General features: G+C 34.8%; 1 protein-coding gene and 1 pseudogene across 1 annotated transcript; both read right to left on the reverse strand.

Annotated features, from left to right (window-relative positions):
- Positions 1 to 1,877: 1,877 nt before the first annotated feature.
- Positions 1,878 to 8,518, reverse strand: LOC132311068 (purple acid phosphatase 18). The gene is made up of 5 exons (XM_059808782.1): positions 8,307 to 8,518; positions 6,106 to 6,774; positions 2,766 to 2,954; positions 2,598 to 2,686; positions 1,878 to 2,372 (listed from the first exon to the last, which is right to left on the reverse strand). Exons 1-5 carry the CDS (start codon positions 8,439 to 8,441, stop codon positions 2,153 to 2,155), a joined length of 1,302 nt encoding a protein of 433 aa, XP_059664765.1. The 5' UTR covers positions 8,442 to 8,518; the 3' UTR covers positions 1,878 to 2,152.
- Positions 8,519 to 26,198: 17,680 nt separating this feature from the next.
- On the reverse strand, positions 26,199 to 26,297 carry LOC132315299 (small nucleolar RNA R71; annotated as a pseudogene).
- Positions 26,298 to 27,296: the final 999 nt, after the last annotated feature.

Below are 27,296 nucleotides of genomic sequence, written 5' to 3' on the forward strand. Positions count from 1 at the left end.
TATCGGGCTAAGTGAAATTACGAAACATTGAAGGGGTTTATGTAAAATTTAGACAAAGTTAAAGAGAGATAAGTGAAATTTAGCCTTGATAAATTTAGTCCATTCTAAGCAGCAACAATGATGTGGGTGGTAGCACATAACCAACCATCCTGGCCTAGTTGGCACTGACTTTGGGAGCTGCGATTCATTGCTGTCAACTATAGGTGCTGTTCGTGTTGTTCAGTTTTTGCATGGCCCAGCTTCGACCACGTCAGCACTCCACTTAATCCTGGTTTAGGGATAGGAAGGCGGCAATTAAGGAACAGTTGAGGAAGGAAGGTGGCAATTTAGGAACAGTGAGCAGAAGGGAGGTGGCAAATTTAGGAATAGTAGACAGACGGAAGGCAGCAAATTAAGTAACAGTGAACAGCAGCGGGTGTCAATCTCGCGGGAGGAAATCCCACCGAAATCTGGGCCAAGCAAAAGTGGTGTTCTGTGTCCAGTGCGTGAAAAGTGGGGAAGATGAGCAGTTGCAGAGTTAGGGAATTGGGGGAAGGGTCGACGCCGAAAGTGAATGAAACGTTGTGGGTCTTTTGGCTACAATTGCTGATAGTAGGGATTTTATGAAGGTTTGATTGAATTTGAAATTATTTGACCACTTTTGAAAATGGGTTCAAACAAATTGGCTTCAAAATTTTAAAACAATTTGGTTTTTAACCGTGGGTGAACAAAACCAAAACCAGGGTTAAGTGTGCGCTGACGTTGCTGAAGCTGAGCTATGAAAATTGGACAGCACGAACAACTGACAGTACTGAATCCAGCTCCCTAACTTTGATGTATTTGCTTGGATTCACAAATTGGTGTAAACTAAAGTACAGCTATGCTCGACAACATGAAATTAGTGCCTTGGAATTAAAGAAAATTTAGTTCTTTTTTTTTTTTTTCCTTTTTCAAATCCACTTATCAAATATATATATTTTAATTTCAAGACACCGATTCTATGTTGTAAAATATAATAGTAGACAGTTGTTGCAATTACACCTTGCAATTTAAACATTTCTTGTTCTTCCTAAGCAGTCTTCATTCGATATACCTGCAATTTATATACAAAGTCAGGCCTGCTAATCAATTCAAGTTTGTTTAATCCCCAGCATATCAACTCTTAACAGTGGTTGCCAAGTGCAACCTACGGCATTTAGACCTCCAAAGTCCCCTGATAGACAAAAATTAACGATTGTAATAATAATAATAATAATAAATGGGATTTCCTAAGAATAAAGTTTGCTGTTTGATTAACGATCATTGTCTAATCTTTCTTTTTTTTAGAAAGTTAAGCAAACTCACACACCCATGCCTATACCGAGGCTTGAACCACAACCTCCCCTTTAGAGAGGTGGGTTTGTACCGGCTGGGCTTTACCCATTTGGTTTCATGTCCAATCTTCTACCACTGGGAGTCTGGCTAGGTTCATCCTTTATGTGGGTAGCTTACCCACAGGCTAGGCTAAAAAATATATTTAAACAAAAATAAATACATAAACAAATAAAGTGTCATCTCATCTCTCATAATATCTTTGATAAATAACATTTAAATGCACAACTCAGATATTCTTTTTCATACGTTTTTTTAATGATTCTCCTCTTGTACATTTTAGTTTCACAAATGCTAGAGTGGGGGGAAGGCAATAGCCACAAAGTTAACAGGTGAATCCTACCGTTCAGTTAAAACCTAAAAGTTTCCTGCAAAATACAATCTTCATTCTTTCACAGAGAACACAGTTTTTTACCTGAATATACAGATAAAAGTCTAACAAACCAACAAACACTACAGATGCTGATGTGACTGATTTAAAATCCAACATTATAAAACACAAGTTTGAATGCATGCAAGGATACTAGTTGCAAGCAAACCAAACAAAGCTCGTGGCTGTTTCCTTCATAATATATTTTACATATTCCGGCCCTCGGAAAAATTACAACACATTAAGCAGACATGTTTAGAGACAGCTCCACTTCATCATTGTATCTCGAACACAGATGCAAATTTATATTGATTCAGATAGCATATATATGATGCATCAAGTATGATAGATTGTCCCCCTATATATTTACATAGAAATTAGGAAGAAATTGCATCAGAATGTTCATAGCAGGCATAATCTGCATTACCAGTTTTAAGGTGCCAGAAGTATCTTCCTTAGTTCGTGGCTCTTCTCAGCGAGGCATCCTGCACTGACTATAGAGGGTATCCAGATCTGATCAGACTTCACTGGTTCATCATCATCATTCCTGTGCCAACTCCAAAACGCATGAGTTGCATTAACTATCTTGAGCTCGCCATGACCAAAGCTTGCTTCACGGAAGACTGACCACTCTGGCTGTGGGTCCTTATACCTGTCAATCAATTTGCAGGTACTTGATGATGGCCTAAGATTAGTTGCTAATAACATTTCAGTGAACCATAATTACTGCATTATAGATATCCACACTTTGTATCATGCAATAAAGGGATAAACGAGTAAAATCTTGATTCATGCAGGCATCACTAATCTATACATATATATAATATTATATATTAACCTAGCGGTTAAGAAAGCAAACTAAATGGATGACTCATACTTGTGTGCTAAACCTTCCCTGTTTCCTCCATCACCGATTGTTATGTGGACAGCACCACAAGGATCCAATTTACCATTATAGACACGTTTCTGTTGAAAAGATGGCCATAAAAAAAGTCAAGTTCCACCAATTATAGAAAAGACAAAAGATAAACCAGTACAGGCATACCGAGCGTTCATAAGCATGCACATGGCCAGCAAGCACAATGTCCACACCAGCAGCATAAAGCAATGGTTCCATGGCTTCCATCATCCCATCCCCTTCACCTTGATGAGCCTTATTACTGTTATACCATGGCACATGAAATAATACAACTAGCCAAGGTGTCCTTTTCCGGTCCACCTTTAAAAGATCAGCCTACAGTTGAAGATTGAAAAGGGACTCTTGTCACATTGATAAGGGAAAGTACTGCATAATAATAAAAAAAATAACTATTGCTCAAATGAAGAATTAAACTGCTCCCCCAGTTCCATGTACTTTTATCTTCTTACATTTTGTCCCTTTTGCCCTATTGGGGGGAGGGGAGATCAAAATGAGAATAGACAAGAACTTAAAATTTACATGTACATAACTGAAACATCAAAACTTCACGCCTAAAGATTAAGCTTTGGGGCTCAAGCCTCTTAGTGAGGTTCAAATTATGTGCAGGATACCAGAATTATATTTGAAGTGCATGGTTTTCATGATTCACCCAAGAAAACAACCCTATGATCTTGAAAGGCCCCACTTCTTATTTTAATATAATTAAAAAGTTTAATCAAATAATTCTTCATTCTGATGTTTCTATTTATAATCTTTATGTACACGTTACACACATCACTAACAACCTTAGGTCTATTGCAGTTTTCCTGCAGGAACATACCAACATGCATCAACATGACCAAGAAGGGATTCAACTCGGGCAAGTTGAGGAGTCAACCCAAGCTCAAACTGGAATACAGAATTATTGGCCCAAGCCCGAGCACAACATGACCTCTAATGCGATGGGTCTAACTGAAGCTCAACGTGATGGATTAGAGTCAGGTTAACTGGTTGCTCGGTTCCAGTATCAAATAAAATTAGAGAAGAAAATTTCTCAAAAATTTAATCAAATTTATATAAAAAAGATCTGTAAAGCAAACAACTCAAACCAATGCTATATATCTCTCTTATTAGATATTACACAAGAACCACAAAAATTTACATGATATCTTATAAATGATTCTATAGTTGCAACCAAAATCATAAACATGTTGTATCGAGAGAGAGAGAACAGGGAAAAAAATAATGTATAAAGCAATAGCCCAGGGCACGAGGATCCTGCCATTGCAGGGTCTGGGGAGGGAGGGTCGGATGTACTCAAACTTACCCCTTCCAGTGATTTGAACCCGTGACCTCCAGGTCATTGGACATGGCTCGCAAAACTTCCAATCTTATGACGCCAGAAGCATCGATATGAGATGGCTCGTGATTAGTTTTGCACTTACGCTCGTGAGATCAGCATCATGAGTGTGTGATAGATAGACGATGGCTGGTGACTAGTGTTGCTTGTGATATGAGAGCAATGAGTGGTGGGGCAATTATGCAGTGATTTTGATGCTTTAATCGTCATGAGGTGGAGGAGGCTAGAGCTTCTACTTCTCGTAAATTTTCTCTCTCAGACAAAGGATGCTTGATACTTTTAACAAGTTTAAAATAACCGCCAGATTAGATATCTACGGCTAATATTCACATATTATGTAATAACAGTATATTACTAATAATAAAACGAAATCAGGCTTGGGCTAGGCTCAGGTCTATGTTGCATGGACTCTTCAAAAGTAGTCGAAGAACCCATGATTCAAATTATGAAATGAAATGGCATTTGCTAAATCAACCTACTCATCAAGTGTATTAAGCTCATTGTTATACATTCGTCGTGTAGAGAGAGTTTTACACTTCAACCCACTCGAGAAGAGTATTCATCATTGATACATCATTTGCTCTAAAGGAAAGAAAATTTTAATTTCCATTTCTTGTCCATATAGGAATATAGTTTGTACTCTATACTGTGCTCATTGAAAAAGGGTTTTTGTGTGACCCTTGAAAGTCTAAGAGAAATGTCTACTTAGCAAGATAGAGAGACAAGCATGAGAAGTTTAGAGAAGCTAAAAAGTTCCATCGTTTGCCAATGACCATATTTACTCCCCCTCTGGGTCAATCCTTGGGCAAAAGATACAACCTAGGATTCTTGCATAAAATGCATAGGGAAAAGATGTGTGATAAATTGTTTAGATTGCCAAAATTTTCACTTAGCAAAATCTGGGTCCTAAAATCATCTCAGCACATTGACTCTTGTCCAAAGAATATTATTTTATTTTTTTTTTTTACAAGTAATTTTCTAAAGAATATTGTTATTAAGGATTTGTCTTTTTGTACATTAACCATTGAAAAATGAATTAATATCAGTAGCAAATGGATACAACCTAGGATTCTTCCATACAATGCATAGGGAAAAGATGTGTAATAACATGATTCTAAGCTATTTAACATTTCTTGTAATAACTTGTTTAGATTGTCAAAAATTTCACTCAGCAAAAACCGATACATAATCTGTCCTAAAATCATTTCGGCACATTGACTCGTCCAAAAAGAGTTGTCATTTTTTGTTTTTGTTTTTTTATTAGTAATTTTCCAAAGAATATTGTTATCAAGGATAGCTGAGGAACCATATCACTTCAAAATTGGAACATTTATAACCAAAAAGCTTGAGAACCCAACAAAGTGACTGCTCAGGTGCCTCACTTTGTTCCCTAGATGGCCCCTAGGCACTGCAGATGACACCTATTTACTAACACTGCTCTGGGCCTGAAGTAAAAATGGAGAGAGATCTTATAGGTGATACAATGACTGGGAGTCCACTTTAGTTGTGTCACACATAATAATCTTTTGACAAATCAACTTAATTAAGAACATAATTAACATTAAACAAGGGGGGTTGTATCATATATTGGAATTGAGCTCCCCGTGACTTTACTTTGTAAAACCCTTGCTTGAAACTGAGGACAGCTACCAAATCAGATTAAGATATGCCCATAAAATGAATATAATACATGATGCCATCAATTTTTTATTTTTTATTTTTATTTTTTGATAAGTTATACATGATGCCATCAATGACTGTGTGTTTCCTTCACACAGCAGTTTCCAACTGATGAGCCTGATCTCTGCCTGGTTGGTATGTCAAGAAACCCATGTCTTAGAAAGAGAAATAAAAAAACCAAGAAGTTTCTCGTTTCAATTGCTTCTTTTGGTGAAGAATCACAGTATACGTATCACAAATCCAAAATAATTACAAAGAATGCTCTTTTAATAATTTTGAGATACTGATTCTGATATTTCTAGAGTAAGAAAAAAGGGCGTGATCAAGCATAAGTTTTTTGTCTCTTTCTCTGATCCATTAGTGAATTTTAAAATTATTATATCACTCAAGTAAATGAAAACAAGGAAGACATTTTAAATTCAGGAAAAATGACAAAAACCAACTTACCTTCAGCCAGCTATATTGATCAGAAGCCGTGTCAAAATCCGCATATGAACCAAGCATAATAACATGAATCCCTGCAACTTCAAAAGAATAATAAAGATTTGAACTTGATCCACTTTCCTCAAATGGCATTTTCCATCTAGCATTATAAGATTCAAAACCATCCGTAAGGAATGGTATGTGCTCTTGTTCATGGTTCCCTTGTGTAACCATCCATGGCCTAGCACTTGCAAGTGGTTGCACCAGTTCACCAAACGTGTCCCATCGGTGCTGCAAATAATCAGCATATGAAAGGTCTCCAGGTAGCAGATGCAAATCATATTTGCATTGGTCTATGTGGTCTAATGTTGATTTAGTCCAGCCAGTCTGACCCAGATCACCAGCCACCGCAAAAGTAATCGGGAATTGAGATGGTGGGGTCCTTAGCTGGAATTCAGGGCCTTGTCCTCCGCAGCGGTAGAAGTAAACAGTGCCATGTTCCAGCGGCCCAATGACAGTGTGGTGTATCTTTCCTGAGCTATATAATAGATAACTGTAAGAGGTGCTCTCTCCTCGAGCTATTGAGTTGTATATCCCTGGTGACGTTCCATATTCAACAATTGGAGGACAAGATCGATCATCAGTGATCCATGTGACTCGAATGTTCCTATCTCCCGCCAAAGATATGTGGACCTGCAATGGTCATTTTGTGCAGCGAATTTTTCAAAGACAATTTCCAAATCAAAGATGAGAATAAAATTTATTTCCAATGTAGAAGACAACTATACTGACTCAAGTCATGAATACATCCATATCGATCACAATTAACTCATCCATGGCAGTAAGGAACTCAAGTTTTCAATCCACACCTTTAGAAGAGATCACAGATAAAAAGCTTATATAAATTAAAGCAACTAAACGTCTATTTTCATCACTATACGTCTACAGGCATACAAGATTCCAGCTAGGACAGAAGATGAACTGACTGGTTGCTTAAAATGGTGAGGAACGAACCAAAAGGATGACTCCTAAAACACTAGATTCACTCTTGATATTCTGCCATTATCATTATAAATGCTTCTCGCAAACTCTGAATAGTTAGCAACACAAATCCTTATAACCATTTAGTCCTAATTCCTAACACAAATTATTAATATTAAGTGAAGAATACAAGAAGTGACCCTCACCCGCAAGTGGAGAGGCAAGCAAACAACAAAACTAAACAGAGTAAAAAGCTTGCACACCAACCTATGAATCAAACTGAAGGGAAAATGCCCTCTCGTGTGCAACCAGACTTGCTCGTGGAGAGGCAAACATATCAAATAGAGTGCAACCTTGCATACCAAAGGGGGATACAAATGCAAACATGGAGACGTGAACCCAGGACCTCCAGAACCAAGGTTCTGATACCATGTTTGACTATTGATTGCCCCAAAAGCTTAAGCTGTTAGGAATATGCCCAACAAAGTATATCAAGCTCTCACACCTACCTCGCATGCAACTATGAGCAAAACAATTCTGACGTCTCTTTCTTTCAAAAAGCAATAATCACATTCTGCATTCTACCCAACCAAAACTTTCTAATCTTCAACTAGATTCAGTTGGAACTAGAAAGAACCAGAACTGAAATTTATCAATAATATATTCTATAATTCAGTATGAAACAAATATTTTACTTATAAAAAGTAGTACAAATATATATATATATAAAAAAAAGGTGGCTTTGTCTTCAATACTTTTTAGTCCATTTAGAGGGAAATCCATTAATACTACGCGGTACCCACTACTTTAACATCAAACATTAAACATTAAATATACATAAAAAGCAGATACAGACTTCATCAAACATAATTTATACACATTTCATCAAACCTAATCAAGCCAACTAGGATGATAATTACTAGCCTTTTGCTCAGCACTTCATTTGGAGGCTGAGAAAATTAGGGAAAAACCAAAACAAAAAAAATTAAATAAAAATAAAAATAAATAATATTAATAACAACAAAAAGTTAAATCTCACTACTTATATTTGTCTTGATTTCAGAAGAACTTCTGCTAAGCTCAGTTTAGAAAGTGGTTTATATTTTCGTCTGTCCCAAATCATGATAGATCCTATAAGATTCGGAATTTAATTCCACTTTTTTTTTTCTAAAATTTTCTTAGAAACGAAACTGGGCATAGATAATACAAAACTAAACACAAAACCAGTATACATATAAAGTTACCTGTTGGGGATGAGAAGAAGGCTTTGGATTCCATGGAAAATGTAGGGTTTTTCGAGGCTGTGGTCGGACGTAATCGGTGGCGGCCGTTGCAGTAATCGCCAAGGCGATCGTTAGTAGTGCAAAGAGTGGTTCCATAATTTTCACTACCTCCAGACTGAATCGCAGCAATTCTTGCACAAGATTATGATTGGTCGGGGTGGTAACAGTTTCCGAAAAATTATTAGGTGGGACCACATCATCCTGTACAATCAGGAGATAACATTATGAAAATTACACGGAAGTCCGGGATGACCGTCGGTGGAGATATTAGAACCTTTCAAATAAATAAATAATGTAAAAGTATTACGGAGTAAAAAATTTTAAAAATTTTATTCTATTATTTTTTTTTTTTTTTTAAATAATGATAAAGAGATTGGATAATTAACTCCGAATAAGTATTAAATTTGACATATTTTTGTCCACCTCATTTATTTAAACAATTTCTAAAAAAATAATTATTTAACATTTGATAAGAATCACTAACCACGACAAATTCGATGTTAATTTAGAAAATTGTTTTTGATTCCCCTATCATGACTTGTGTTGAGGGGGATACTTTCACGAAAAATTATTTATTAAAAATTTTCATTCCATAAAGTACGCGAGTCTTATTTAAGCCAAAATAAGCGGAATCATGTTAACTTATCAAAATAAGTAATAATAATAATATAGGTTCTAATATCTCCTAATGTCATTCTATTATTATTTTTTTTTCCTTATTGATGATACATGCACAACTCCACTAAAATTATTTATCCAAGAAAGGTTCTATTATAAATGGAGTACAATAAATAAATATATATATAAAATTATAAATGAACAAAGTAAATATAAATTAACAAATAAGAGGGTGGTCTGTATATATACTTACCAAATCCTAAGAAGATAATTTACCTTTATTATTATTATTATTATTATTATTTTTGTTTGATAAGATAACACGTCTCCACTCCAAACTACGTCTTATTTAGGAAAAAGTACTATTGATTCCGCTAATTACTATTTGAGGACGAAAAAAAAAGCTAAAACAAAATTTACATATTTTTGATACATTTATTTAGATGTTAAATGGTGATATTGATTCAAAACCAATAATCCCGACCATGAAATAAGCCCCCACCAGTTTTAAAAAATCATACCATCAGATTTTTGTGTGGGATTATTGCTTCAATTATTTTGGCGTAAAAGATTTTTCTTGAAAAAGATTAAAAGTTATTTATTTTTTATTTTTTTTAGTGTTTGGCAAGATCTAGATAAAGAATAAGGTTGAATTCATCAGGCTGTGTAAAATAACAACCTGTCAAAAATTAATGAATAAAATGAGTAAATTATTTTTGTTAATTTTTTATATTTTTTCTTTATAAATATTTTTCGATAATCAAACACTAAAAAAATAAAAAATAAAAAATATTTTTTGAAAAACATTTTACAATTTACATTCGAACATAGGAGCGCTTACATGCAAACGAAGGGCAAACCCACCCCTGCGTGATCTTGACTAATGACCCACATATGTAAGGTACTCCTTGCATTTTAAACACCGACTTGCATCTGCTAAAAAATAGTAATTCATACTGACCCACATATGTAAGGTATTCCTTGCATTTTAAACACCGACTTGCATCTGCTAAAAAATAGTAATTCATACTGACAAAAGTGATCAGCATAAAACTCTCCTAAGTATCTAATTTGTTGCAAAGTGATGTTATAATGATGCAAATGTCCTTTATTATCAAATTAAATTTTTTTTTTTTTTTTCCTTTTGTAATTTTTAAAAATATAACTTTCAGAAAAATTTATAAAATATACACCATTAAAGTGAAGTTATAATACGAAAATGCCGCTTAATGTAAATTTAAGAAAATTTAGGTTGTCGATTTTCATTTAGGTTTTATTTGTATATTTTAAGAACATTTTATAAATAGTTCCAAGGAATTTTCTATTTCTTACAAATTTTAACACTGCTATGGCGAACAAGTTATTCGTATTAATTTTAATTTTATATTAAGAGAAACCAATTTTTAAATTTATATTAAGGGGCATTTTCATCATACTAATATCACTTTGCAACAAATCAAATGGTTCGGGAGATGGGGTATGTCAATTTTTTTCAATAAGGGAGTTTCTTGCCAAAAATTGAAAGTAGAGGGGATTTTTTGTAATTTGCCATTTGTAAATATTATACATTCTAAAACTATTTCTTTTCTTTAATATAATGAAATGATAAATGTCAACACCATAATTTCAAAATAAATTTACATGTTCACAATCAAACATATCATGTTTAACTAATAAATCATATTGTAAAATGAAGTTTTTTAATTTAATGATTTTTTAAAGCTAATTTTAACCTAATTGTGTTGTTTGATTTCTATTTATATTGATATTTCTTTTGTTAAACATGTTGGCAATGCGGTTGATAGTGATGGAGATACAATTATAGTTGATGATAATGATATTCTTTGCGTAATTGATGACGATGATAACCTATCTTACGTTACAAGTCATTTAACACCTATGTACAATTTGTTCTCTTCCAATATTTCACACTCTTGTATATTCTAAAACTATGTCTTTTCTTTATTATAGTGAAAATGATAAATTTTAAATGAATTAATAAGGTCACAATCAGAAGTATCATGTTTAACTAATATATTATAAAATAATTTTTTAAGCTAATTTTCTTGCTAATATTAATATTTATTTTGTTAAAAATGTTGACAATATATGCAGTTTGATAGAGATGAAGATGTAACTGTAGTTGATAATATATAGTCCTTACGTAGTGGATGACGATGATAATCGACCTTATGTTACATGTCAAAATATTAAGGAAATAATGTAAACAGCTTTGGTCGAAGCTGTGTGCTATCAGATTGAAAATGAAACAAGGAACATAATAGAGAGTCTAAGCTCAAGACCAACCTTACAATATCTTTTACCAGACTACCTTTAAATATAACCACCCAATATTCTGCTATTTTTTCACAAGTTCAAGAGCAACATTTCTAACCACTTGCTTAGAATTAAGCAAGTCTTGACAGTCTTTTTCATTTGTGAATAATTTAGCGAGTTATATCACTAGAACAAAGTAAGGAATTTCGAGTCTTTTGTTGTAAAAAAAGAATTTGCAGTCCTTGGCTTGCCACTTATGCCACCAAAACGACATAAAAAGAAATGAAACTTTTGTAATCTGTTGTTATTATTATTATTAGGGTTAAAGGCAAAAAATTCCCTGAACTATTGGTTAATTAGCAACAAGTCCTCCTGAATTACAAAAATTACAAAAAACCCTCTGAACTATACATTTTTGTTGAAGATGACTCCATCCGGCGACGGCACCGGTTGAAACTCGCCGTTAAAATACGACGTGAGCACAATATATGATTTAATGACTATAATGCCCTTATAAGTATGAAATGACTCTATAACCCTTTATTATGCCATTACACCAAAACACAACCCAAACACGACCTTAACTTGCTGTTGCACCCAAACACATCTTTTTTCTCTTCTGTTTATATACACATATACGTATATATATTTACAAACACTATTCATCTTCTTCTTCGCGTCTTTCTGGTACACCAAACAACTCTACTGATACACCTAATGTGAATTGCAGTTGATGTGATTCTCTCCACCTCGTCACTACGGTCACCGCCACCACCCACTTCCGTCAACACCGTCACCATTGTCACAAACCCAGCACCACCCACTTCCGTCACCACCATTACCGCCACCTCAACCTATAGAACCACAATCCTCTCTATTTGGTTGAAAACTCACAAAAATTCATATTAAACCACCGCAAAACAACCCCACAAACCCACTGCGAACACTGTTGAACCTGTTGGAAAAATATATGCTTCATGTGACATTTAAGATATAACAAACCTTATACTAATATGTCATGTGATAATTAACAATATGCTAAGAAATCATTAATTACATATGCAACTCTATATTTAATTAAATATGCAAAAAAAAAAAACAATAAAATAATAATAATATACAAGGAATGAACTTGGACCGAGGCTAGTATTGGATACTATGTCCTTAAGACAGATTCGCCCTACTATGGTGCTAACGGACTCAGTGGGGTCTATCTCCCAGGATACAACGGTCTATATCCACCAGTAGTAGCATTACAAACTCGTGGATACGGCAAACCTCCTTCGTGTAATACTTTCTCTGACTCAAAAATGCATCTATACTATATAAATGCTGAATTGGGTGCAATCCGAACCAAATGGTTCGGACCAATCTTAATATGGCTCGATGAAATTGAATTAGGGTCTAAGTGGTTCGGACCACTTAACCTATGGTTTGAACCCACTTGGGTTGGGTTCAAGTCTAGAGAGGGAGATAGAAGAAATTGAAAAATGAAATAAATTGCAAATGATCCAAAGGGGGGTATTTATAGGCAACAAGGTGCATTTTCAGATTGGGTGCAACCATTTGGAAAAAACTAAAAAATAGTTTTTAATTAATGTGCCTTTTCGGATTGGGTGTGTCTTTTCATCATTGGACATAACCATTTATATGTGTCTCTTCACACTGGACACATCCACTCCAATAGGTTGTAGTGGTTCACATGGTGTCTGTTCACCAATAGACACATCCACTCCAATAGGTTGCAATGGTTCACATGAATAGTTATGTCTGTTGGTTTTAAGTTGAAACCCTTTAGAAACAAATGCAACTCTTTGAAAAACAGATGCAACCCTTTAAAAATAGATGCAACCCTTTGGAAAAAAACCTAACTTTTAATTTAAATTCAAAAACTAACCACCCATTTAATAGCCCAAAATTAAAGGCCCAATCCAAGATTCCATTTTGTAAAAAAAATAATTAGACTTTACAATTAGGCCTAAGCCCAATCCCAAATTTGGCTTATTTAAATTTCAATTAGTTTCAACATTTTTTCCATGTGGGGCAAACACTTCCTACATTTTGCATACACATTCAGGTTTATCAAAACACCACACTTTGGAGCTAATTTCTCATTCACTCTGAAACGGATTTGAGAAAATAAATATACCACGTTCATCTCCTTGCGGAGAGAAACGCGCTCATCTAGAGATCCGCAAAAAATTATTAGCGAAATTTATTCCAAATCTCATCAAAAGTTTATGTTTTTAATGCCCCCATTTCCAACAATCCCCCACATGAATGGAAATTTGCGTAAAATGCAAAAGATGATCGTGCAGACACTAGAGAGAGTATAGTCGAAAAGTTACTGCATCAGGATAGGTAGCTTTTGGCTTTGAACCTTCCCTAGTGTATTGCCATCGGATTTTCTGGCTAACCAGTGAACGCGATGTCTTGAACTGTTCAGCCGTTTGTGTAAACCAAGACAATAACAAACACACAGTACCTTTCCTCACAAAGTTGGTTCTCATTGTTTTGTTCATTTTAGCCCTGAACAACTCCTGGTATTCAATGAGTGGTCCAGAAAACTTAGCCTTTATAGTTCTCATAAAAGCGGCCCCACTTCACACTCATATAGGTGACTTCTTATTAAGAGTATCCTACCATACCCCACTTGAATTTTCAAGGTATAAGAGTCATTAAAAGCATAGCTTATCCTAATCCTCACTGTAGGTGGCACTGTCTCATCATAGAAATGGGCAGAAGATTTATATCTTCCCAGTGCTTCTGGTGAGTCACTCAGAATTTCTGTTATCCCTTTGAACCTAGATCTTGGGATCTCCGGTCAATTAGGTTGGGTTTCCATTAAGGTGGCTCGTTAGCTTTTGGCTTTTAATCCCATTCCCCTCGATGATCTGTACAATTGTTCTCTAGTACAACCCTCAATTTTATATGTGGCCATAAGGTTGTGTTTAGAAATATTACACTCTGCAGAGATTTCTCCAGGTGAGAGCAACTGTATACTTTGTGCCCTAAAATTATTTTCTTTAGTGGCACAGGTGTAGAATTACTTTAAAATATCCTTTAGGTGAAGTCTATTGACTTTCCTATTTGATTTATTCAAAGTTTTTAACTTTGAGTTATATTAAGAACATACAACTACACCTTTAATATAAAAGACATATCCACTCTTGGATTTGAAGTCTTTAATATCCCATATCCAGATTGCATCACTGTTACACCTCCAATTTAGTTAGATACCTCGATCCATGTAATATTGGATTTAGGGTGTATCTCAACTACCCAATTTATTGTTTTTCAGTGATCCGATCCTGGATTGAAAATGTGTAATTAAACACAGTTATTAAGATGCCTTGCAATCTTAACCAATGATATACTTTGACTAGTATTTATATTTGAGATTTACATCTACAAAAGTTAGCTAGGCTTTTGTTATCATAACTAGTATTATCTCAATCTCACTCTATTGAGAATATACTATGTTATCAGATGTTAAATATTTCATATCAAATATACTAATTAGTAGATCATTAATTTTTATAAGGCATACAATGATTTATACATCACATTTATGTCATTGTATTGGTACCAACTTTAATCCACTCAAAGACTTATAAGCTTGCACACTTTCCTCTTCAACTAGAACAAATAACTCAGCTCTTCCGCTGGAAAAAGAACTCTTCTAGTTGTTCCATAATATTTTTCTCATAGGAAACAACATGCACTATTCTTATAATACTGTAAATGATTTTTGGTTCTATTCAAAATCTCTTAGAATTAAGAACCTTACATTTATAAGTATTTCTTATCTGGTGAGATAACTCATAGCAAATTTCATCTATGGACAATATCCCCCCACAACTTTGTAATAATCCTGAAATTTTATATATGATATATTTCTTATGGTTTTTCAACTCTTGAAATATCATATATTAAATATTTCACCTCATCTACCTTTCTAAGGTTTTATATTCGCTTCTCAACAAGCATGCATAACAGTTTCTAGTACATATGTATTCACTTTATCTCTAGCTTGTTCTTATAATATGTCACAGACGTTACTATGAATTAATACTAGAGATATTAATTACAATGGGCTTTAATTAATATTTGCTTCTACATCTCTTGTATTTATGAATTGAGTTATTCATAAGTCAATTATCTTAACATGTTATTACCTTTCACGTGTCATACATCACATAACTCAACCATTTAAGCAAATAACTCACTTATTGTTTAAGCTTTGGATACATCACCATAAAGTGATCACTCACTTCTCAACTATCATTACTAGTTAAAAGTGAGTTTTTAAGCTCTCATTATTAGCTTAGATTAAGCACACTCTTCTCATTAATTATTACTCGTTTATAATGAGCACCCACTTCTCTACTATTACGACTAGCTTGAAGTTAAGTTTGTCCAGTTATCAATTCTAGTAGCTCTTAACTTTAGCACATACTTAACTAAGTAGTTTACCTTGGTAGTAGAGTAATTTGTTTTGAAAAATATTCTTCAAAAACTACTACTTTACAAGTAGTATTATTCACTCCTACATAAGCAGATATGATGTATAACTCAAATAGCTTATGGCTAAAATGGCTACTCATCACCCTCGTGTTTTTTACTACCAAGTAGAGAGCAAGAACCAACTAACAGATTTTTTGTGACGGCCCAAGTTTTTCAACCTGGTGAGTTAGTGATGAACCGAAAGTTGATCCTATAATGGATCTAAAATGTGGAAGCAAAAGATAAAACCAAAGTCTACAGAGATATAAATCATCCCCAAGACACCAATGTGACCTTCCATGAAGTCACGGAACTCAAATGAAACGAAAACGGAAACAAAGGTCAAAACGGGCAAAATCCATTAACCAAGGGGCAAAATGGTCAATTCACAATTAAGAAGAGAAACTTGATTCTAAACAAGTCAAACAAGGTGAATACAACCTAATCTAGTCATTTCATAACATTCTAAGTGGTTCCAAGAACATTGGACAAGAATCCCACAAAATGCCCTTTCCCGGTTTAAGCGAAAACTGACCATACTTTACTAAAACATGAATAACCCCCATAGTGATTGGAATCTGAGAATGGCATAGGTACTATTGGAAATCTAACTCAAAATCCTTGGGTTTAGGCTCAAGAATCACCCCATTTGGGTTAGAAATGAAGGAGATATGACCATTTGAAGTCGGAACAATAGTGCTGAAGCAAAACTGAAGAGCTGTGCAAAGGAGGGCTATTTCGGTCGACCGAAATAGAGGTAGGGTGAGTTCCGGTCCACCAAAACTCATAGAAAGATTTCTAAAGGTAGGTTTTTGAGGGGAGGATGGTTCGATAGGCCGAAATAGGCCATCGGTCGACCGAACTGGAGTTTCGGTCGACCGAAACTCCTCGAAAAGGTGCTGAAACTCCTGTTATGAGCAAGAATTGTTGAGGCTTGACCCATGCCTCGAACTCCAACATGAAATTGGTCCAAAACACAAGATTTTAAGCTATATAAACATGCCAACAAGTGAAATTTACATATTGAGATGTGTTTCAATAGCCCATGGCCTCATTACAAAATTTGACATGTCAAACCTCCAAGTTAGAAAAAATTATATTTCAAAGGCAAAACTTGAAATTTAAATACATACACTTAGACTTAAAAGTTTGTGACCCTTGGCCTCATGTCATACATATCAAATAGGTCTCAAATAGTGTATCCAAGTACACTTTACATGTCATAAGGTGAAAATGGCATATTGAACCTATTTAAACATTACACCTTTATAAGCAAAACTTAAACATGCTAACACTTGCATGTGAACAAGAATACTTTAAAAGAAGCTTCAAATCTACTAATCACCCAAGGCAAGTGCAAATCTGCAATCTTGAATCCTGTACCTGAACAAATCCCCTAGGAACTTCGGGGTGAGTAAACAAGTTTACTCGTAGAGAATGAGCATGCATCGACTCGATTTCTTTAGAGATTTTTATAACAACATGAAACAATTCAGAAAGGGACATGCCACCTAACGTCTATGTCAAAGGTTAGACTCAGGGAGCATCTGAAGCTACCTTGAATCATTTCTAGCATAAAACACATCCTTTATGCAATTTCAACAACATAGGTGCATGCTATACAAAACATCAAGACATAGATTCTCAAGCCATCACCTTGAAATCTAAAATGCAATAACAACTAAATATAACAATTTAGCATAATTAGAATCTCTAATACCACACATCAGGACATAGATTCTCTAAGTTATCAACTTGAAATCTAAAAGTGTGCAAATAACTAAATACAACAATTTAGTAAGGATGTATTTAACAACATCAAATCGCCAATAGCCGAAACCAGAAGTCATAATTAAACATGATTGTCAACTTGGAATTGAATGCGAAATCAAATAGTGGAAGACTTGGACATCAAGCTCGGAATTCTGCCGAGACCTCAATGGTTATTCCGGGCATTAACCCGCTGGGAAGACCACCCTAGTGCGCACTATCTCAATTGGGGAGAACTCATACCTCCCGCACTAGAGCCAAACTCCAGCTATGTCACTTATAATAACAATATCCCAAGACTCCAAAATAAACCAAATAAGCTCACAACTTATACATAATTTATATAGTGCATGAAAACACCTTCCATACGCAAGTAGGTTGAAACCACACATTTCATGCTTTAGAGTTTAAATTTTAAAATGGCATATATAATGTCAATTACAAAGTGTGCGATTCATTACACAAGGCAACAATATATTCCATAAAGAAAACATGTTCTCATGAATATAAATATAACAATAATGTTATCTAATGCTCAAAACACAACTATGTGAATACACAAAAGTCCAAATCCATGATTTATACATAGAAACAACTTCTACAACAAAATTAAATTCATGGAACAACAAGATAGAATTTAATTAAATAAAAAATAATGAATTTAATTAAATAAAAAATAATTAAATTCTCTAAATTTCAAATCATTTCCAAATGGCCTCAATTTAATATATGCTAAAGGACATAGCATCGTCATTACATATATTCATTCAAAATCCTAATTAGACCAATGGAACCATAAAAATAGATTTTAATTAATTCTCTTAATTAAAGTCTCTAGATTTTCAAACTCATCCAAATTCTCTCAAATTAAAGTATGTTGAAGAACATGCCAGGACTTAATTTAAAAGCATATCACAACTTAATTTCATGCAAGGTATGATCATGATAATTAATCTTTCACAAAAGAAAAATATTAAATAAAAGTTGCAATTCTTTTCCAAATAATCAAAATTTCATATATGTTAACAAACACATCAAAACTTAATTTGCTAGTATGCCACAATTTAATTCTAAGTTGAATACCATCATGAGAATTAAATCTTAACCCTAGAAAATAATTAAATTAAATTCTAGATTCTTAACAAAAGCATGCATACAAGTTGTATAAGTACCAAAAACATGCAAGACAACAAAAATATGAAATTATAACACCCCCTACCTCCATTTGAGATGAAATCTCAATTCCACACAAAAATGAAACCGTTCCGAATCCGACGAAACTTCTAGGTCTTGTCGGGGACAACACGATCTACATGAACCCCCAAGAAGCCCCATCAAAATCACAACTTAACTTCAAACCCAAACTCAAAAAATGGTCAGAAATGAGTTCTAATAAGGGTGAAAGATAGAGCACGACGAGGGGAACAATAAATGTTAGGGCCGAAAACTTTTCACTTAGGAAAAGTGGATCAAAAGAGGAGAGAGAAAGTGGCAGCTCCATGGGCATCCATGGCTGCTGGCCAAGAGAGGAAGAAGAAAAGAAAAATCTGATTTTTCTTCTTTAAGTCCCCTATTTATAGAAAATCTCAAAAAGTGCCCCGAAAGGGTCCTACCGGGTCCGGAAAAGTGAATTTTGAGCAGATGTGCTCAAACGGTGAAACTCCATAAATGAAAAAGATTCAAAATAAGAAAATATGAACAACGGAAGAAACGGCGTTAAAAACTGAGTCTCGAGTAGAGAGATATGCCCCGAACAAGTTCGACGGCAACTAGGATCAGAAACTCTGAAACTGGAGAAAAACAACCAGAACTAAATTCTAAGAGTACACAACTCGATGAAATGTGAAAATGAATCCCGTACAAGGAACCAGGCTCCAGACGAGGTATTTTTGTAATAACTTTCGTTAATTGCACAATGGCCCCTCCAAAAAGTGAAAACTGCACAACTGGCCCAGAATGAAAATATCTTCAAAAAATATTTTCTTAAAAAGCCCTGAAATAAAATATTTTCAAAAGAAATTTATGAAAAACACCCCAAGAAAAAAAAAAAAAAGATTCTGAAAAAACTATGCATCCATGCCCCTATGGACACTAGGAGTAACCAGAGTACTTTCTTACAAAAGTAAAGATACGTATTTCGTGGAAACCACTCAGAATGAAGATATGTGAAGTCAAAAACTAACTCCAAACACAAGAAGTGAGGTTATGCCAACAAAGTGATAAACGGGGAAAGGACAAAATGGGGAAAATGATGAAAAATGAATAGTGTCGAAAAACGAAAAAAAGTGGAATTGACTCGGTCCTCAAAGGAAGTTGTCAATCCAAAGAAAAGAGTCTTGGAAATCATTCCAGAGCACTCGAGACGACACTAAGCGACGAGAAACCAAACTCAGAAAGGAAAAGATCAATGGAAAAAAAATATCCGTAAAAATCTGAGAAAAGGAAAGGATGAAAAATGACCGGGTCATTACATTTTTATCTTCCTCTTAGGTTCTGTGCACCTCATTAATCGATGTATAACTCAAATAGCTTATGGCTAAAATGGCTACTCATCACCCTCGTGTTTTTTTACTACCAAGTAGAGAGCAAGAACCAACTAACAGATTTTTATCTTTCTCTTAGGTTCTGTGCACCTTATTACTCATTTTAACTTATGGCTAAGCTAACTAGTTTGTAACTCTGTAACATTTTAGCTTTCAACTAAATTGTACATTATAGCTAACTAGCTTGATTTAGCTTGTCTCAGTGTACTTGCTTACTGTATCCATAACATTTTCCATTAAACACTTTAAAATTATCAGAAAATCTTATGTTATTCAGCCCATTCACAGCTATACATGTCTTTAAACACTAGTATAGATCTTTTTTCCTTGACTATCGGGAGAATTGACATAGTTAGACTAGTCAATTTTTGTCTGTTGTATTAAATACACAAATCAGTCATGAACTCATACAAAATTAATAATATCACACATTAAATCAACAATATTGTAAAATTAAATTACTATGCACATTAAGTAATATTATAATCTCAATTAAAAGTAAGCATTTATATAAATAATATTGAACTCACACAAATAGTATTATACCACATGATTAATTATATCACATAACTAATCTAAGAAATAATAATATTCAGGAGAAGACTTTGCTTTCTCAAAGCTTTGTGCCTTATTCTCCAATAAATATGCTAGAAAATCAGGACCAAAAGATGTAGACGTTCTAGCCCACAAGAAAATGATATACACTGATGTTATAAGTATAACTTATCAAAGGTTTTATGTAACGATCCACTCAACCACAGTACGATATTGTCCGCTTTGGGATCGAGCACGCACGATTTTGTTATTGGGTTTTATCTCAAAAGGCCTCATACCAATTGGAGATAAGACCACTACATAAAATCACTTTACCTTTCCCTTACGTAGGTGGTGTGGGACTGTGCACCTGTAACTTGCTCAGTGTGATAGCATGTCAGTGCCTCTTGCACCCGTCCATGGCACACTCACCCACAAGGTTGCCATATTATAGGTACCACTTTAACTTTCTTAGGAGTAGGAACTGCAAACTTAGTTAGACAGCCCCACACTTCTAGAATTTATAGGAAGGTTTTTTGACCTTTCCATAATTCATATGATGTCACATTAGTTTCTTTTGTGGTATTTTATTGATAACATAATTTGTGGAAAGCAAAACTTCCCCCCACAAATTCTAAGTCAAACTAGAACTTGTCAACATAACATTCATCATTTCTTCGTGAATGATACCATGTTCTGAATAAATATCAGCAAATGATAATTCGTATTCACGAACTCTATCATTTCTTAACACCTTGTCAAGTTGATTCTCAACCTCATTTTTGTAATGTTTAAACATTTCTAAGGCTTTATCTTTGCTTCATAACAGATATAGATAACGTCATCTTGTGCAAGCATTGATAAAAAGAATGAAATACCTTTTTCTATCTCTAGTTGACACAAATTTAAGATAATATAATATACTACATAATATTATATTACAAAATTAAAATAATTCAACCAATATTGAATTATATAAATAATTCAATAATTTACTAATACAACATGCTTCAATTTCACATAATATTGAACACATCAATATTTAGCATATTATTATATAATAATGTATATAATATTATTTTATTATATCTCATTTATTAGTATAATCTCTACTTGTTTATATCTTAAATAGAAGCATATAATAAAACATACTCAATAAGTGAATCTATCTTAAGATTGTTGGAAAAATATATGCTTCATGTGACATTTAAGATATAACAAACCTTATACTAATATGTCATGTGATAATTAACAATATGCTAAGAAATCATTTATTAAATATACAACTCTATATTTAATTAAATATGCAAAATAAAGTAATAAAATAATAATAATATACAAGGAATGAACCTGGACCAAGGCTAGTATTGGATACTATGTCCTTAAGACAGATTTGCCCCGTTATGGTGCTAACGGACTCAGTGGGGTCTATCTTCCAGGATACAACGGTCTATATCCACCAGTAGCAGCACTACAACCTCGTGGATACGGCGAACCTCCTCCGTGTAATACTCTCTCTGACTAAAAAATGCATTTATACTATATAAATGTTGAATTGGGTGCAATTCAAACCAAATGGTTCGGACCAATCTTAATATAGCTCGATGAAATTGAATTAGGGTCTAAGTGGTTCGGACCACTTAACCTATGGTTTGAACCCACTTGGGTTGGGTTCAAGTCTAAAGAGGGAGATAGAAGAAATTGAAAAATGAAATAAATTGCAAATGATCCAAAATGGAGTATTTATAGGCAATAAGGTGCATTTTCGGATTGGGTGCAACCCTTTGGAAAAAACTAAAAAGTAGTTTTTAATTAATGTGCCTTTTTGGATTGGGTGTGTCTCTTCATCATTGGACACAACCATTTATATGTGTCTCTTCACACTGGACACATCCACTCCAATTGGTTGCAATGGTTCACATGGTGTCCGTTCACCAATAGACACATCCACTCCAAAAGGTTGCAATGGTTCACATGAATAGTTATGTCTATTGGTTTTGAGTTGCAACCCTTTAGAAACAGATGCAGCGCTTTGAAAAACAGATGCAACGCTTTAAAAATAGATGCAACCCTTTGGAAAAAAAACTAACTTTTAATTTAAATTCAAAAACTAACCACCCATTTAAATAAGCTTAGCCCAAAATTAAAGGCCCAATCCAAGATTCCATTTTATAAAAAGAATAATTAGACTTTACAACTAGGCCCAAGCCCAAGCCCAACTTTGGCTTATTTAAATTTCAATTAGTTTCAACATTTTTTCCATGTGGGACAAACACTTCCCACATTTTGCATACCCATTCAGGCTTATTAAAACACTACACTTTGGAGCTAATTTCTCATTTACTCAGAAATGGATTTGAGAAAGTACATATACAACGTTCATCTCCTTACAGAGAGAAACGCGCTCATCTAGAGATCCGAAAAAAATTATTAGCGAAATCTATTCCAAAGCTCATGATGAGCGCTAAAAAATACGTATTTAAACCCCTTAAGCTTAGGTATTCTAGTACCTTTATCTATCTTACTTTACCATTTAGATTGATTTCGTGTTATTTCCATTTTCAGGCACTTATCTCGAAAATAAGCTAACTCAGCCAAATAAGAGCTTAATTGAAGCAATTCTGGGATGAATTAAAGAAAGGAGCCAAGTGGAAGCAAAAGGAAGAAAAAGGTGGAATTCAACATCTTCAATCGATCTCAGATCAAAGTTCGATAAATCTAACATGATCAATCTCAACACTTCAAGATGGATCAGAGCCATGATGACATTTTCAGAGATCTCAAAATTCGATCGATCCAACATCATTCTTCAATTGATAGAACTACCTTGTCCTTATCCAAATGATTGATCTTATCTGGTTGTACCACCCTACCAACCACTTTTGTCCTTTTTCCAAAAATATCTTCGAAATATCTCAGATTTGTTTTTATCCAAAAAGGCACCGCCATTGAGGATCGATCCAACTTCAGTTCGATGATCTCAGCTATGTTCGATCGATCCAAGTCCAAGGTTCGATCGATCGAACTTCCTCCAGTGCGGAAAAGTTAAATTTCCAGCTCATTGAAAGCTGTCCTTATCCAATCATTGGGGAATATTTTGTGCACGACCCCAGCTCATTTTATATGTCACTTGACCTACCTATATATAGAATATGAAACATTTTTTAAGAAGAATTCTAAAGATTGATTTATCACAATAGAGGCTATTCTTAGGGAGGAAGAAATGAGGAGAAGGCTAGGGACACAAGCTTGGGAAGCTCTTCATCAACCAAGGAGTAGATTTCTTCCATGAAGTTTGCCCTTGAGGGTTGGAGAAGCATTACCATGAGTGGCTAGACATCCTCTTGGGCCTAAAGTTAGCCCCAAGCATGCTTTCTACATCTTGATTTTGTGTATTATTGAGGGATTAGTGTTGTAATACATGTTTTGGCACTTTTATAAATATAGATCTTGTTTATTCAATGATTTATGTGGTTTAATGCTTCCAATTGATCATTTCATTCTATCCATATGTCTATGTATGCTAGAATAGATGTTCATGTGTTTGTCTCTATTTCTTGTGTTATTGATGAATGTCTATGTGTATTAATGCTATAAATCTAGATATTGTCAAAACATAGTACTTAATGGAATGCTCTTGTAATTTTCTTGATGGTTCATGCTCATTACTTGATGGATTGTGTCTTTCCCTTAGCTTAATTAGTTTAATTTCATGTCATTAGCTTAATTGTAGTGTAGTGGTAGTATAGTTGTTAGAAGGGAGGTCAATCCATGCTTGTTGTTTGATGTTCCATACTTTTGAATGCAAGTAGCATATGTCTCTAACCTTGTGGTGTATTTGGCTTGTGAGCTTAATGAAAGGATTAATGACTTGCTAGATATATTGTGCTTTTCACATGTTACTTAGACAATATATACTTAATTGTTAGATATATTGTGCTTTTCACATGTTGCTTAGACAATATATACTTAATTGGTCATCCTTACTAGTTGAATCAACCAAACACACACACACATCAATATTGCAACACACATTTCCCTCATTAGTCACTTGTTAAGGGTGTAGAAAAGTACTATTTGGTGGTGACCTCTAAACCCCAAGATCTCTCTCTCTCTTACTTATTCTTTATTGCATTCAATTATTTAGTTTAATTTACTCTCTAGTTTAATCAACCAACCAACCATTTGTTTGATCACTCAACCTACTAACCCTAATTGTGATTCCACAACCAAATTCGACTCCAATCCTTTGGGACGATCCCTACTCGCCCTAACTATATTTTTAGTGAAGGTAGTAGTGGCTTTTATAAATGTAAAACTTGGCCCTCGCTTTAATGCACACTCTTAAGCTTATGGTAGGATGACGACCATAGTTTTTGGCGCTGTTGCCGGGGATTAGGCAACGTCGTATTTGTGGAATCAATTAGGAATTAGTACTCTTTTGATCGTGTCTTTACTTTGTTTTTATTTTTCTTTTTGATTACTTATTGTGTTTATTCTTGATTGACAAGGTGCATTGAGCTAGGAGGCAAGCAAAGGAGCATTCAAGCAAAGGAGTGAAGCAAGCAAGGAAAAATGCTAAAAATTTAAAAAATTGCTAAGCTAAGTTATAAATTTGGAGTTGAAGTGCTAAAGAACCTTTGTGAGATTTTCTTTACTCAATCCCTTAGTTAAATCGTTGGCCCACATGGAGGCTTGTTTTTAAATTCTTAGATAAATCGTGAGCCCTCGTGGAGGCATTCTTAATTGTTCTTTGCATCATTGTTGTTAAAGCATAGGAGTATGGGTTAAGTGTTTGTGGAGGAAGTTTCATTGAATTGTTGTGAAGTCGAAGTGCTTGTTCATTCATTATGTTTGTGTGTTTTATATTGTGCATGCATGGTCATAGATCACTAAGACCAACTCTTGTCCCTCTTGATTTGCATCTTGAATCCGTAGTTAGAAATTCTAGGGGAAGAGGAAGTTCTAGTTCTGCCCAATCCATTACATCAATGGAAGGCCATAATGAAGAGCATGTAGAGGACCTTGGTCACATAGACCAACAAGGTATCCTCCATCCAAATGTGCATCATGGGAACATTCAAGTACCATTAGACATGCCTTGGCCATTCATTCACCAACCACAACAACAACAAGGCCAAGTTCCATTTGGAATGCCAAGGCCAATGTATGCTCCACAACCTCCCATCATTCAAGGAAATCAAAATCAAGGTGCCCATATTGCACCTCAAATTGCTAATCCTCCACTTGCTTTAAGAGATCACTATGTGCCTAATGAATATAATGCACCCACATGCATTCAATTGCCACCATTTAGAGCACATCACTATGAAATTAAGCCACAAACTATTCAAATGCTTCCTAACTATCATGGACTTCCAAGTGAAGAACTTTACAAGCATTTGGATGAGTTTCTTAAAGCATGTTCCACCGTAAAATATACGGAGGAAGAGGTCTTAAGACTCAAACTTTTTATATTCACCTTAAAAGACAAGGTAAAGTATTGGTTTAACAATCTTAGGCCTTTTTCAATCACTTCTTGGGCAGAAATGCAACAGGAGTTCTTGAAGAAGTACTATCCGGTTTCTAAGACCAATGCCATGAGAACCTCAATTCGAGAATTTTTACATGGGGATGGAGAAACGTTTCATGAGGCATGGGAACGCTTTAATGAATTGCTTAGGAAGTGTCCACATCATGACATACCCAAATGGCAATTAGTTCAATATTTCTTTGAGAGCTTATCAGACAATTATAAGGGCATGGTTGATGCTTCCATGGGTGGCTCTTACATTGATAGGCATGAGGATGACGTGTACCGTCTTTATGAGAGCATGAGTGAAAATTCTTTGCATAGAACATTATCATCCAAGAATGGTAGAAATTCACAAGGTAGGAAGAGTGTTGACTTACATCAAGTTGACCACTCAAATGAAATAGCCGCCGAAATGAAGTCTTTATCTCAAAGGTTTGATTAATTTTTGATTAACCAAAACTCGGCGAACCAAGTATCTTCCTATGACGACCCTGGTTTTTTAGGCCAGCGTGTCTAGTGATGAACCGTAAGGATGATCCGATAACGGATTCGAAATGCGGAAGCAAAAACAGAACACAAAACTCTAAGAAGTCAAAGTGACCTTCCACGAGATCGTGGAACTCAATGATAACTGATGCGGAAGTAAAAGGTCAAAAATATGATAAATAAGCCCCCAGGGGCAAAATAGTCATTTTTGAAAAATGTGGATTCGGGTGCCACCGAGCACACCGCTGGAAAGATAACAAAAAAATAATCAGAATGGACTCAAGAATCGCATGATTCGGAGTCTGGACGAAGGAGAAACAGCCTGACGAAGAAAAACAAACACTTAAGGCTAAAAGGGTAAACTGGTAATTATCCAAGAAGATCCAGGTGCAACCGAGTACACCGTTGGAAAGACAGCGAAAAATTAATCAAGTTAAAAAAAAAATTCACTTGAATTGGAGTCCGGACGAAGGAGAAAAGCCCAAAAGAAGAAATGACGTCGCGACGGCCCGACGAGGGGGCCATGACAGCCCCCATGCACGCCCATGTGCACGCCCATGCATGCCGCGCGTGCGCTGGGCGGATACACGGCTGCCAGCAGCCCAAAAGCTGCTATGTGTTTATTTAAAAAAAGAAAACCAGAACAGAGGCTGAATTTGGAGGCCTAGATGAATTTTTTTG

This window comes from Cornus florida, unplaced genomic scaffold (assembly GCF_030987335.1).
Source record: "Cornus florida cultivar Cherokee Brave unplaced genomic scaffold, ASM3098733v1 CherokeeBrave_3.0.0_Hap2_Chr06, whole genome shotgun sequence".
Taxonomy (NCBI): Eukaryota; Viridiplantae; Streptophyta; class Magnoliopsida; order Cornales; family Cornaceae; genus Cornus; species Cornus florida.

Excerpts from the sequence above, each read along its gene's own strand:
- LOC132311068 (XM_059808782.1), bottom strand. The coding sequence starts at position 8,441 with ATGGAACCACTCTTTGCACTACTAACGATCGCCTTGGCGATTACTGCA. Across the intron at positions 6,775-8,306 it reads CTTCTTCTCATCCCCAACAG|GTCCACATATCTTTGGCGGG; the intron begins GTAACTTTATAT and ends TGACCATTGCAG. Across the intron at positions 2,955-6,105 it reads ATCAATATAGCTGGCTGAAG|GCTGATCTTTTAAAGGTGGA; the intron begins GTAAGTTGGTTT and ends CTTCAACTGTAG.